This window comes from Nelusetta ayraudi, unplaced genomic scaffold (genome assembly GCF_046127955.1).
Source record: "Nelusetta ayraudi isolate G7.1 ecotype Tasmania unplaced genomic scaffold, CSIRO-AGI_Nayr_v1 ptg000076l, whole genome shotgun sequence".
In the NCBI taxonomy this organism is placed as follows: domain Eukaryota; kingdom Metazoa; phylum Chordata; class Actinopteri; order Tetraodontiformes; family Monacanthidae; genus Nelusetta; species Nelusetta ayraudi.
In genome coordinates, this window is record NW_027466126.1 from 2,077,501 (window position 1) to 2,092,288 (window position 14,788).

Below are 14,788 nucleotides of genomic sequence, written 5' to 3' on the forward strand. Positions count from 1 at the left end.
CACGAGAGCCGCACCACCTGCATGGAGAAGCTCATCTCTGTACAGCGCAACACATACAGCAGCACCAAACTCCGATGAGACCCGAGTTTGTGTTGCTTTTTGTTTGTTTGTTTGTTTGTTTGTTTGTTTTTGTTTGCCCCCTGCCCCGACCACCTCCTCCACCCGGCTCTGCAAAAATGACATCAGTGATGGATGTACCTCGCAGGCCCCTCCCTCTGCAGCAGGTGGCTTTGAGTGACTGGTAGCTTTTTTATTATTTTTATTTTTAATCCTGGAGATCTTAGAAACTTCGGAATTCACTGGACATTATCTTAAAGCTACCGGGGGAAGCAGGGGGGGGAGACAAAATGAGATATTTTTTGCGTGACCTACTTTTGTTATAATACAGAAGATGGAGTTTTGAAAAAAAAAAAAAAAAAAAAGAACAAAAAGGAGCATATTTCTCAAATGCAAAATGCCAGTGATTGCACATATCAACAAGAAACTGCAGTGTTTGTAAATATACGATTCAGCCAAGATGGCGCTGGTTGGCTTAAATACTTTTGAATGTACTATTGTAGTTCCTTTCGGTGCTTAACTGGAACACACAAAAAAAGGTTTAAAAAAAAAACGCAAGTTATTTGCCTTTATACCTTCATTCGAGAAGACAAAGCGAAACGTGTCAAAGCCATTTTGAAAGTCATGTTGTCGAAGAGAGAATTAAAGTCGCCATGTGGGGAAACTGTAGTATTTTTTATCACTTTTAATGATTTATTTCAATCGAGAAGTGCTAACAGTGTTAACACGCGTGCCATCCACAGCCCAGTTCAATAAACCTGCGATCACAAAGTGGTTGTGACATTTGAAAATATCCTTTCCTAGACTTTATATTGACAATATATACTAAATAATAATTTGTTAAGTGCTGATATGTAGGATCCTTTTGTCATCATTGTTGTAATGCGATGGTGAGAAAATGACAACGGTGGTCAAAAACAAGGGCAATTTCTTTTTTCATATCAGGAAATGGACCCTTGTGATTAATGTCGTTACTCAAGGTAAATGAGGTGCAGTGTCACATGACGTCAGCAGAAACACGGTAACAACGTTTAAATGAGACTGAAATAGAAACAGGAGTGAGCAGACTGATTTTTATTTATTTATTTATTTATGTATTTATTTATTTATTTTAGGGAAACCAGGGCATTCAGAGGTACGCAAATATAATGTTTTAGCAATCTTGGGGAATATTTTCTGTGTCCTAAACAAGTTTTCCTTCTTGCGTCCATGCACTGGTGGGGCGCCGTCCACGGAATCGCACGGAATCTGTGATTGGTTCAAATCCTCTTATTCCCAAGCTAAATATTGTATTTTGAAAGCCATGAACATGGTTCAAATGAGGATGAACAATGCCTTTATTTTTCCCTGTCATGTCATTCTTGGAACTGTAAAATTTTAATTGTAAAAAGATGTGTATTATTATGTGGCTTTGATTGTCTTTTTCTGACGAATGTGAAATTAAAAATGTGTATATATATATAATCAGACGAGTCTCATTATTGTCATTTATGTCATCCCACCAGTTGAATTCCATGGCAATAAATTTTGTTCAATTCGTCAGTTGTGCAGTTTGTCTATATGTCTCAACAATTCCTGTTGTGTGATACTGCTGAAAATGATATATGCCATACTTAAACACGTTCCTTTCCTTTGTGGCATGTCAGCCATATCAGATGGCTTACATACGCCGACTGTCATCTGCCGATATTGGCGTGAACTGGCGTGACTCGAATGACTGTCACATGCCCGACAGAAGTGGCATGTGACACAAATCACCAGTGGACCACACACCACCAGCGACGGGCCTTTGCTCACATGGGTGATTACTGGCAACTTCCAACCACCAAATTGCTGTCATGTGACACATCTGCCTGACATGTGCCACCGAAAGGTTGCCTTTTGTCATGTTACAGACAACCATGTATATCTAAGGACTTCCATTCATCTGTCTGGGCCTTTGAGATGAGATGCTCATTTTCGTAAGAAATGACAAAACTGCATTTGGAAAAATCTTTTTTCTAGGCCAAGTGTAAAAGTCCTCAGAAAATAATAACAGGAATAATAATAAAAATTAAAAAAAAAAGTCTGGAATTTTATGTTTGGCCATGTTTTCACTTAATCATCAGTACTGAGTGTGGTTTCACTGTAAAGCTTGTTCACGTGCCTCCCCTACAGTGACCCAAGTTATTTTTTTTTATTTTTTTTATGACCAGGTCTCAAATTTCCAAAGAAAATGTTCAGAATTCCCCTCCCATTCAAAAACATTTGATTCTTCTGCGGGCACTGAATGTATTGTTTTGTGTTGTTGGGTGAGTTTGAGAGCTGTGGTGACTTTGTGCGGTTCCGCCACTGGCTATTGAGCCTCCTGATTTTTTTGTTTATTCCGTGTTACTGATGAAGCCTAATCATCAAATCCCCACAAATCAACACAGCATGGTTGATACCAACAGGCGAAGAGCCACAACTGTTTTCTTTCCTTTTTTCAATTGGAAGGAAATTTGGCTGTTTTTCCTCGGGACCTCACGCACTTCTCAGCCGTGGTGTTTATCCAACAAATGCACGATCCCTACAAAATGTGATGCTCTTGGAAGGGGAAAGCGTACGAGCGTTCCAATAATACCAGATTCGGTGCTAATAATATTGTGACAACAGAGATATGATGATTGACCACATACGAGCTTCCAGATATATTCGTTTTCTTATTATTAAAGAAAAACATGGACGTAGACGTCTCATGAAATTGCATACCACTGGCTCGTAAACAACATAGTTTGACTGAGATATTTTTTAACTCTGAGGCTTTCAGCACTCGGCCATACATGTGGCAGCAGCGTTGGATACAATCTGCCGTTTACTTCAATCTTTTTTTTTTTTTGATCAGCTGATAAAATGGGCCTCGGTGGAGAAAGCGTCCCCCGTGGGTAGTGGGGGAGGGGGGGGGGGGCGGAAAATCATCGGAGGCTTGGATAAATCGGCATCATAGGAAAAAAAAAAAGGGGGGGGGTAATGAAGACGCCGATGTGAAAAGAAAAACAAGCCTCGCAGTGATGTTTACCGCATGATTTACCTTACAAGTATTTATGAGTACACATTAGCCCTTTAACGTGCAATAAACTAGTTGCACTCTTTGTTTTTGGTTTTTGCCACCACTCGCAAAGTGTGCTGTGTAGCTGCGCTTGTTGATCTGGCAAAGGCCTTTGGCTCCGCAGACCGTGAAATATCGCTGGAACGTCAGAGGGATATTCGGCTTTCCGAGAGGCAAGCGAGGCCGCCGCCGCACTGTGGACGATGAGTTGGGGATTTTGTTCGGAGGACGGAATAAAAAAAAACAACAACAACACAACCGCAGCAGGGGTAATAACGACGACACAAAGAACTGACCACGCCTCTCAGGCTGAATGTTCACTTTACCCAGTGTTTTATTTCTACACAATAAATGACAGCAAAATGAACATGATACTCATCTTTATGATTCTTCCTTATGAAAATATAGTACACATCAGACATGTTTTTGCCATGTACTCGAGCACCAAAAAATAGATATAATTGCAACTGCGAAAAACAGAGAGAAAAAAAAAAAAAAACATGTCAACGGTAGAAGGGGAAAAAAAACAAAACATGATGGTCTAGTCTGCTGTTATACTGTATGTGCCTGAAAAAGTGCATACTGTGTAAGAACCAAAGAGAGAGGAGGCCGTCACAGGGGGGAGGGACTACTGAGTCTGACGACGCCCCTTTACAGTGTTGGTGAAATATTATTCAGCCAAAAACATGAAATCAAATGAAACAAAGGGCATTGGGATAAGAATCAATCAATCAATCAATCAATCGGTCGATTGGTTGATTGATTGGTCAGTTGGTCGGTCAGTTGATTGGTGGGTCAGTGCCAGTCAACTCAATTTGAAGTGAATTTCTGGACGCACGACAAAAGGATCAGGCGGTGTCGCGGATCAGGGGGTCGCTTCCAAAGATCGGTTCTGGAGCCCCGGGACGTGACCTCGCGTGACCCCCGTTGACTTTGAAAACAAATAAATAAGTCAGGACTCCATGGGTAAATTTGTGGGTTTTTGTTATTGTTTTTGAACAACTGACAACAGTGCTTGCACTAAGCCGCAATAAAAACAAATAAGAGCCGACAGCAAGTGGTGTGGTAAAGCATCACAGGTCTTTTTTTTTTGTTTGTTTGTTTGTTTTGTTTTTTTGTTCTGTCTTGCAGGTGATACTTTGACACAATGCACAACATATTCACGGTTCATCTTTTCGTATATAATAGCTATGATAAAAATCAATCCAAGAGCTACTCTCAAACAGTTAGTACATGATTTTTTTTTTTTGCAAATACAATCATTATATAATATTATTTACATCTTAAAATATATTTGTTGAGCAGTTGGGTACGAAACATCGCAGTAATACCACTAGATATCCATATAATATGTAAATACACTTTGTTGTACTTCCCACTTAGAAAAAAGAAAAAGGGACAATTCACTTCTTTGTATGCAGGGTTCTCGGGGAGAACAGACGTAAGTGGACCATTCTATTAGCAGAGGCTCGTGAGAGGTACTTCATGTGTTACAATGCACAAAGAAAATGTCTTACAACAAGATGGCACATCAGTTTTCTGTTTTTTTTTTTTCCTTTGATATAATTTTAACCCCCCACCCGTCCTGCACCCCCAACCAACCACTCCCTCCGCGACAATCCGAGCGAGAACCGGAGGGGGTAGGGGGGTGGGGGGCTCTCTCTCTCTCTCTCTCTCTCTCTCTCTCCCCCTCTCTCTCTCCACCCCGCGGCGGCAGCGACGACGTCACCATTTTTCGACACTACAAAGTCGCTGCCATTTTTAGACGAGCGCTCACGACGACAAGCAGGTGTTAAATTAGAACCAAAGGGACGACTGTCGGGCGGAGAACGCGGGGAGGTATCAAAGCTCGTTGGTGGGGAGGGAGGGATGGACGGAGGGATGGACGGAGGGGAGATTTGAAAAAGGGGGGGGGGGGGGGGGGGTAAATAACCAAACAAAAACAAAACAAAACAACCGCGATACAAACCAGGTTATGTGATAAGCGACGTCTCTAGAGCGGCGCTGTGTTCCTCTAGCGCCACTTCAAAATAAGAGAGAAATAAAATAAAAATAAAAACAGGCTCCCTAAGCCGGGCAAACATCCACTCTGGAGCAGGCGCAGCACCTGACAGTGACAGATGAGGCAGTGTGTGGAGGGGGTGGGGGGGGGCCTTCAGCGTGTTGCCAGTCAGCGCAGGGCCGCCCCTGCCTCCACTGTGAGTACACACCGTTACACCTGGGCAAACAGCGGGACGGGCCAGGAAAAGCACCAACAACCCTCCTCACCCCCCACCCCCCCCACCGCCGCCTCCTGACCTCCGCCTGCCTTCACGTCGACCCTCAGACGACTACGGCCCCTCTTCTTTCACCGCTCTCCCATCTTGAAACGCTGTTTGCTGCCTGCGTATGTATGCACGCAGCTGTGTTTTTCTATCGCACATCTCTCCCGATTAATGCATCGGTTGAAAAAAAACTAAACAAATCAAAACAGAGAAGAAGGATAAGACGGCACGAAAAAAACAACAATAAACAAACCAAAAAAAAAAAAGAAAAAAAGAAGAAGTTTACATTCTGGTTAGGTAGAGAGAAGATGGCTGTGCACTGCGCCGTGTGTCCGGGTACATTACACAAAGAAAATCATCATGACGGGGCGACACAATGGCAGCTTTGACTCACAATCGATGGATGTGTTGCCTTATTTTTTTTTTGTTTCTTTTTCTTCATTTTTTTTTAATCTCCTCTCGTATATTCGATCAATGTAAAAAATAAGTTACATGGACATTAAATATAACTTAAAAAAGTATAACACTCTCAATAAATAGTTCTACTATTTACACCATCGTTATGAGACGCAAAACAAGGAAAAAAAGTCACAAAAAAGAAATACCAAAAAAATAATATATATATATATATATATATGTATATATATATGTATAGAAGCAGCAAACGTTACAGGCATGAGGTACAGCAAAGGGATCCTGTGGTGACTACAGTAGAGAGGTGACGTCTTCATGCGATGCACAACTCCTTCCATCAGTTAGCGCTGCTAGCTGGCTAACTAGCTTCCAGGTACCTTGTCTGGTAGCAGCCTGACTCTTCCTCGTTTTTTGGGGGTTCTTTTTGGTGTCGAGACGGTGACGGTGTGTGGTTGGGTTTTGTGTGAAAGCGGTGACGCGTTTTTTTTTGGGTGGGTTTTGCGGAGAGTGGCTGGAACGGTTTGGTGTCGGTGGCAGATTTTCCCTCCGCCAGATATTTACAGAGTCGCACTCGGGTTACGGAATCTCTTAAGAGGGGATTTCTTTCTTTCTTTCTTTCTTTCTTTCTTTCTTTCTTATTTTCTTTTTTTCCACATGATTGTTGTTGTTTGTAGGAAGTTGTGGAAAATCTCCCTGGACAAACATCTCACAAAGCTGATCCACATTGTTGTTGTTGTTTTTTTTCAATCGAGTGTTTGAAAGAGCACCACGCACACTAGAGTGGATCTCTTGAACGAGTCGTAGTTGTGAAATAATCAAACCCTGGTCAAGAATGGACTTTTTTTTTGAGATTTCAGATTTGAAGTGTTGCAATCTACTTTCCTTAGCAAAGTGATCGACTCCGTTGACGCTTTCTGCACTAAAGTTTGGAATTTACAGGTTAGCTTCAAGTCACTCATTGGATGCTTTTTGACTCTTCTTGCCGTATCCACCAGACAGTACGACCCCCCCCCACCCCCACCCCCCACCCCCCCATACGAGCGACAGCGTGACGAGGTGCATCCTCTATTTTTCTGCGTTTCCGGCTGGTTTGCGCGGCGACGGTTCCTCCCTACGTCGCCGTGTGGAGCGGACATTGTGTGAGAGAGGGAAGGGAATGTGTTGGCTGTACACGGAAAACAGAAAGAGTCGAGCTGGGAGCACAAGAGGGAGGCAAAGACTCGGAGCGTCGCGCACTCGCTTTCAGAGCGCCGTGCCGACGATAGCAGCAGCTTCTTGACATTTTCTGACAGGTATATACGTCTTTCTTACATGACAACTTCAAAAAAAAAAAAGAAAAAAAAAGTGCAGTAACTGAGGTCAATTGTAAAAACACTGTTTGTGACGCTGTGTAAAAAACAAACAAAAATGAATTTGAGCGCGGCGAGAAAAAAAAGAAAAAACGCTCGCAGACGCCGCTCCTCTCTATCAACATGTTGTACACTTACACATTTATTGAGTTCATAATAAGCGTTTATGTAATGATAAAATAATACCTCTTGTTGCGGTGATAGAATGAAAAGCCTACTGACGCTCGCGGTCCTCGCGGCGGTTTCAGCTGAACAGGAAGTGGAGTTCTACGGCGGGCATGGTTGAAAACACAAAGCCATTGCAGCAGCTTTAAAATAGTCAAATAAAAAATAGGTAAGAATTAAAATGCAAAAAAAAAAAAGTCTGACTGATTCGGGTTCACAATACTGAAAAGCGCTGGTGGGAACGACCAAGTGCACTTTTTACTGCAGAGACGAACGCGACGAGCTAACGCTAAACGCTAGCAGAAACAAAACTATGAAGGTTATGGTTGGGGAGCGGGGGTGGGGTGGGGTTGGGGGGTTGTTACATGTTGCATTCGCTGTGTCTGACGTACAGTACATCCAAATGTCATGTGGAGCCACGCGGATGCATTTGTTGCCCTATCGTGTGTGTGTGTGTGAGATAATCCCTCTCATCATCTGAACTCATCCATCCAACCCCCTTTACTCTCTTGCTTGAGTGTGTGTGTGAAATTGTGTGTCAGTGTGTTTTTGTGACTGTGCAACGCAACAAAGCAAGATGGAAAAATTAAAAATTGAAAAAAAAAAAAGAAAAAAAAAATGAACAAAAGAACATCGACAAAGTGTTGGACTACATTCCAAACGGGGCAGGCAGACGGTTTCACTCTCGGCCCCCGAAACCAAAATGTGAACGCCGTCGAGCGCCGTGAGGGAGGAGTCAGAACCGAGAGTGGAACCGCCCCCCTCCGACCCGCAGTGAGGTGTTATCGCTGACATTCTTTAAGTCTTGGTCTGCTGAAGTCGTGTTGCATTGGCCGATGGTTGTTGTTGGGGCTCGAAGGGAGATGATGAGTGAGGTTCTGGGTTTTGTTGGTCTTTTTTTTTTTTTGTAAAGTTCTTAGTGCATTCTCTCTCTCTCTCTCTCTCTCTCTCTTTCTCTCTCTCTCTCTCTCTCTCTCTCCCCCTCCCTCTCTCTCTCTGTCATTTGAACGCACGATGCTTTCGACAAGGTTTCGACGGTGGATAACGAGTGTGATGTGGATGCTTTGAGGAGGTACTGTAAGCAGCAGAGGCAGACACGGATCGTCTGGACCCAGTACAGATATTGTATTGATGTCGTGGAGATGATGAGTAGCAGCAAACACAGTAGCAGAAGCCATGCCGGGGTATTAAAACAACAAAACAGGTTTTCATTCAGGAGTTTGCACTAAGTATAAAATTTGAGGAGATAGTGTTACTGTCGAGCAGGCTGACGTCTCGTTCGTGTGGTGTGTCTGTGTGCACGTTTTCTTTTGGACCTTCTTTTTTTTTTCATCAAATCTGCGGCTTTTTTTTTTTTTTTTTTTTTTTCTTTCTTTCTTCACTCCCCGACCGTCTCGCTTCCCGCCACGCTCGGAATAGAACCTCTCCGGCCTCTGAATGTGCCTGTGAAGAAACACACCGCAGTGGAAAAGGGACACAGATAGAGACGCAGAATGTCTGACCAGCTGGAAAACCCAAAACAGAAGGAAGGAACAGACTTAAAGCACAAACCAGTGGCCCCTTTTTTTAAGAAAAAAAAAAAAAAAAAGAAAGAAAATAAGAAAAAAGAAAAAGAAAAAACTAAGTCTTCAACACGCCTTCATTGTGTCCGAGGAATCACTCTGAGCCGTGATCCCCTTCATATTTGCAAGAACATGGACGGACTCTCCCAACCGTTTTTCCATTCACCTTTGGTTCAACCGTGTGATTGTAGAGCCGAGCTCAGGAACGGAGACACTCAAGTCAGCACAGAAACCCAACAAAAGGCATGCTACCTACGCTTGCTTATGTTTTTCGCTTTGCTTTTTCGGTTCTTTGTTGTTGTGTTTTTTTCCTTTTTTTTTGTTTAAATATCCCTTTCGAAAAAAAAAATGTCTGTTTCACATATTTACTATTTTTTTTCTTCTCCGCTGCTGCTTATATGTGTCGTATGATGATATTGCAGGGGTTACTTTTTTTTTTCTTTCTTTAAGCAGATACATGTAGTTCTCTTGAGTAAGAGGGGGAGGGGGTGGAGGAGGAGGAGGAGGAGGAGGAGGGTCTCATGAGTTCCAGCCTGTTCTAGATACTTCCGTGACGTTGAGGCTGAGGGCGGGGCAGGAAGAGGAGGCCGAGCCGGTCGGTGGGGGTGCGGGGGGGTTGCAGTATGAATGGAGAGGTATGCCCGTGAAGCAGCGTGTGCAGGGAACCGGCTGAGGCTGAGAGGAGGATGGAGGAGGCGGAGTCAGCTGAGGGGTTGGGGGAGGGGCCACTCAGGTCCCCGGGCGGGGGCGGGTCAGCCCAGGGCCAGGACGTGTCCCTCCTTCCTGTTCTCCACGGCGTTGGGGTCCCGACAGGAGCACTCGTCCCGGACGTCGCAGGACATGGGGAAGGGGATCACCTGGGCGGGACACAAGCAGCAAACGTCAGTCAAAAGCCGATGATTTTAAGCCCTCTGATTGGTTTAAATGCACGGCCGTTATCTCCGACGCAAAGACTCGACTCGCGTCTGTTCGCGCTGTCGTTTCGGTGAACAAAAAAATTCCCAAAACGCATCTAAACGGGCAAATTCTCACTCGACTACTTCTCAACCAGCACTTGAAACGTGTGCGACAGCCATAAAGTTGGCCTCCACCGTGCAAGATTTCAAAGCGAACGACGGACGGGCAGCAGAACCTGACAATCCGCCTCTGGTGTTTGACGTCACAGGATAACACCAGACCATGCGTCAGCGGCACCAGCTGCTGTTTCCTTGTTTGCCGGCCTCCCGGAGTGTACGGGAGGCTTTAGTGGGGGTGGGGGTTCAGCTGTTTGGGTTGACATAATGTCCCAACCCCCGCCCGCCGCCCCCGCCCCCCAACCCTCCAGGCCAAAGAAGGAACACATGCGGCCCGAGTCACGGGAGGTCGGGTGGGCAGGCAGCAGACGAGACGAAGGACACGTCTGCCTGTTCTCAGACCCATCTGAGCAGTGCTGGTACCGCCACCAGCCAATGGGGGGCGCTCTTTGCAGGAGCTCACAGCGGCTAAGCCCCGGTACCAGACAATAGAGATGTCATTCTTATAGGCAAGAATTATTTTAAAGGAGTAGTAGGAGAAGTTGATTTTTGGAGTAGCTTTTGTTTGAAGAAAACATTGAGCAAATATTATTCAGTGCTTAACAAAAGAAAAATTAGATCTTTCACTCCACCATGTATATATATATATATATATATATATATACATATACAAACACACACACACACACGCACATATTTATATTTATATATAGCATTTGTATTACCGTCATATACACAAATTAAGTTGTTTTTTGCCTAAATAAAAACAACACAAAAGCCAGGCCAGAACTGCCCCCTGGTGGTTCAAACCTGAAGAAACCACACCTTAAATCTGCTTTTTATATATATATATATATATATATATATATATATATATATATATACATATATATATATATATATATATATATATATATATATATATATATATACATACATATATATATATATATATATATATATATATATATATATATATATATATATATACATATATATATATATATGTATATATATATATATATATATATATATATATATTGTATGGGACTTCGTGGCAGTTGACAGAATTCCTTGTTTTGAACATAAAGTTACCAGCATCTTGAGTTTGTTTTTGTTTTTTTTAAATTGTATGTGGACAAGTTATTTAAAAAAAAAAAAAAAAAGGCCATATCCTGACTTGAAAGCTTTCGTTTGGCCTTTTGACCTTTCGCACGAGTGTAAAGTTCAAGTGTTAAATGTTATAGGTGGCCTAAATGCAAAACACAGGAAGCAAGACGGATAGCTGGTGGGTGGGAGTGGGTGATTTGTGGGGCAGCGGGTGTGTGAACTGACACGGTGTGGGTGGCGGCAGCGCTGCTGCTGCTGCTGCTGCTGCTGCTGCTGCTGGTCGCTGAGGAGCAGTGACGCAGGCTGGCCTTTGAAAAGCCGTTTTAAAGTGAGTTGTTTGTGTGCGGGAGGTGTTTCCTAATGTGAGGGCCAGGTGGGCAGAGCCCAGGGTCCCTCTGAGAAAACCGAGGACGGCTTGCAGCAACTTTACAAGCTCGGGGAGGGGCGGGGCGCAGGGGGGGGGGGGGGGCAGGAGGAGTTGGCGGACACACTTCACAAACAGCTGTCAATCGCAGGAACAGTGTTTCCTCTGTGGTGTTTTGAGGTCATGAACACGGACGCGGTCGAGGCGAGCGGATTGGACGGCTCTTGGCTGAAAATTGTCTCCCTGTCACTTTGTCTCCTTGGCTTCACCGTGCAGTGCAGTGCAGTGCAGTGCCGTGCGAGACATGCATCTCTAAAAACGTCTCGATGATCCGTCTTGCCAACCTCCAATGGGGCGGCGTCTTCAGCTGATCCCAGAACTTCATCGGCTTGGTTCCATTACCAAGAGGCAGGTGAGGGAGAAAAACCACTGGAGAAGGATCTCGGTGGTGGTGGCGGCGGCGGTGACGCACAACTCCTTTTGCACCCAGTCACCCTCCAACTTGCTCACCTCCTCTTTCCAATCGCCTTCTACGGGCTCTTGGCCAGATGGGTAAGGGAGAAAGGGTTTTGGTAAAGGTTCCATCTGGCTCGCCTGCTACACTCTCTCTCCCTCTTTATTCCCCTTTGCGCAACCCCTCCGACACCTCACCTTCCCGCCAGGGGCACTTTTGTTTATCTCTCTATCTCGAAAATGACGGTGGGTGGCAAATTTGACATGGTTTCCTCTGACCTTGACCTCCAGGGTGGCTGGGCCAGCTGCCACATCTGGGGCCCCGACTCCGCTTCTCCACTCACGGTGGCTTGGAAATGGGACTGGCTGGCCTTGTGGGCCTGGGGGGCCCTCCTTGTGCAGCCCCCAAGTCCCAGGGCCGGGGGAGGGCTTAATGTGGGGGGAGGAGGAGGAGAGTGGAGGTGGAGGACACCCACTAACAGCAACATGAAAGCCCCTCTGAAAAATGCAGACCTTGTCAGAGGCCCATCCTTCCATCTCAGGAACAGGTCGAAATAACACAGAGTTCCTCTCTTTGCTGCATGTGTGTGTGCCCGCGTGTGTGTGTATTTGTGTGTGTCAGCCTGTGGGCTTACTTAAAGGTAAAAAGGTGAGCAAGGGGCACAAGTCTGGGGAAGGGGGGACCAGGCTATCGCAGGGTGCACTGACACAATGGAAGCACTGTTGGAAGGAGGCGAAACCATCAATTCTTTCAGGACATTTAAAGTGGACAAAAATGCATTTTGGGGAGAATTAGGGGGGGGTTGTTTTTTGCAGAACTCGGAACTCGTTTTGTGACGTGCAAATATGGAACCAGTGGTCGTTCACGTGAAAAGTAAATGACAGAATGAGGGAAAGACAACTGCCTACAACCTACAACATAGGTTGTAGGTTGTAGACTGGCAGGGAGCGACCCCACCTTCACCCTACGATATGTTGGGAAAAGACCATCTAACATCCTGGAACCCAAACTGTAGAACTGTTGGACCTTCCCGTCTGCAGCGCACAGTTAGTATCGCTCATTTGTTGTTTATCTTATGGTTTTTTTTTTTGTTTGTTTTTTTTTGGAACAGTGCTTCTGTTAGCATGCGCACGTCCGCTGCATTTGGAGGTGGCGTGGAGGTCAGCACGCCGCCGTGACGGAGAAATTCCCCATCTCCTATCTTGTGCCTCGGCCCCTTGACGGTAAAAAAGGGGAAAAAATGAGTCCGGAAGAAAATTTGGTCAACTTAGTTCACCTCGGCCGTAAAATAAATAAATAAATAAATAAATAATAATAGCATTGTTGAAGCACTTTATGGCTTCCAGTCGTGTGACGTTTGATCTACAGCTTAATGGAACCAAAGGGAGGAGAAAGTGATTCAACGGCGATTAGTCAACGCCGTGCGAGTTCCAACAAAAGATAGTCTGTAAGAATGCGACGGCCACTTTGGAGGTAATAGCAAACAGAATCTGTCTGGAACAAAATGATCCCCATAAATAAAAATATATTTATATAAGGAGAGAGAGAGACACACGTTTTCTTTCTTTCTAATTGTTGCTATTATTAGTGTCGTTAATGAGATGTGACTTGGACCGGCACGTCGGAAACGCCGGTGCCGGCCATCGGCTCTGACTCACACTTGAGTCACGTATCAGGCCTCGCCGTGCCAGACCGAGGGCCGTAAAAAAGCGCTTCAAAGGGATCTGGGCACCTTGTGGAGACCCCGTCACCAACAACACGGGCCGACCAAGGGAAAGAACAGAAAGAGCCTCCAACAGGAACGCAGTTTGAGAGGGACCCGCGCCGCAGAGCCATATAATTGGTGCCCTCGACTCCTTCCAGCATCTCAACGAAAGGGATTCCTTGCACAACTGGTGTGTGTGTGTGTGTGTGTGTGTGTGTGTGTGTGTGTGTGTGTGTGTGTGTGTGTGTGTGTGTGCGTGTGCTCGTTCTTTCTCCCCTCTTCCTGCTTCTCCACAAATGCAGCCAACAGCTTGCAACCATTAAAGGGGGAGATCCTGTGGTGACCTTACGTGCAGCCAGTCCGCGCACCTTCAAAGCTCCCGGGGTGGAATAATACACAACAAGTCATCCAGAACTCCCTAATACACAAGGCTCCGTCAAAATAAAGGTAGGGGGTATATCCCTGGGATTGGGAGAGGGCTGGGGTGAGGGGAGGGAGGGTCAAAGTAAATATGTAGTTTGCAGTTTCCACCACTTTTCACAATGCCACACATTTTTTTTTTTTTATTCTCATTTGTTCTTTTTAAACTCAGCTCATGCCTGAGTGGAGCTGAGTGCTGACAGGAAGACGAAAAAAGGAAAACGGTAGGATAAATCTAATAACCCAATTCCTCCAATAGAGTTTAATATTGTTTGGAAGGAGAACAGTGAATTATTGAGTCTAACCGAAAAGAAAAGAAAAAAAAAAATCAGATTCCAAAAATGATATCATTTTTTTTTCCTTTTTTTATTTTATTGGACAATTCATCATTTCAGATCTGAACGAGATAGCATGTGATGTTAGGAAACACAATAATAAAGCGATCGCTTAGGAACGGCGCGCAGATGTTGTCGGCATGTTGTATCTCCTCCGTCAGAAGGCTGGAAGCTCAACACTGGCAGGAACATTCGGCCCGGGTATAAACAGTAAACAAGTGCGGCGCAGATCGCCCCTCGTTTCGAAGCCCTGGATGGACAAATATCGAGGGGGTTACGTAAAAACCGCATGTGAATGTGTGTTAAAGGGCCTCTCGTTCCCATTTCCCCCTTTTATCCGAAATTTGGCTTCATGATGCTTTTCGAAAGGCCTTTTTTCTCATGCTGGGATGTATCTTAGCCTTCTCACGTGGCCTGCAGAAGCTGAAAAGATAGTGTTGAAGCTGCTGCAGGTCTGAATCTGCAAATACCTATAGTATATAAATATCTATATCATATTTATTTATAGA

General features: G+C 44.7%; 2 protein-coding genes across 4 annotated transcripts in view; one reads left to right on the top strand and one right to left on the bottom strand.

Moving 5' to 3' along the window:
* Window positions 1–133, top strand: part of astn2 (astrotactin 2) — a 253,967-nt gene extending 253,834 nt beyond the window's left edge. For both annotated transcript variants that reach the window (XM_076043609.1, XM_076043608.1), the window contains exon 23: window positions 1–133. This exon is cut by the window's left edge and continues 160 nt beyond it. In XM_076043609.1, the coding sequence (XP_075899724.1) occupies window positions 1–78 (78 nt within the window). In that variant the 3' untranslated portion in view covers window positions 79–133.
* An 8,759-nt stretch (window positions 134–8,892) lies between these two features.
* Window positions 8,893–14,788, bottom strand: part of pappaa (pregnancy-associated plasma protein A, pappalysin 1a) — a 77,080-nt gene continuing 71,184 nt past the window's right edge. For both annotated transcript variants that reach the window (XM_076043667.1, XM_076043666.1), the window contains exon 22: window positions 8,893–9,735. In XM_076043667.1, coding sequence (XP_075899782.1) covers window positions 9,631–9,735 — 105 coding nt within the window. In that variant the 3' untranslated portion in view covers window positions 8,893–9,630. The remainder of the gene's footprint in view (window positions 9,736–14,788) is intronic.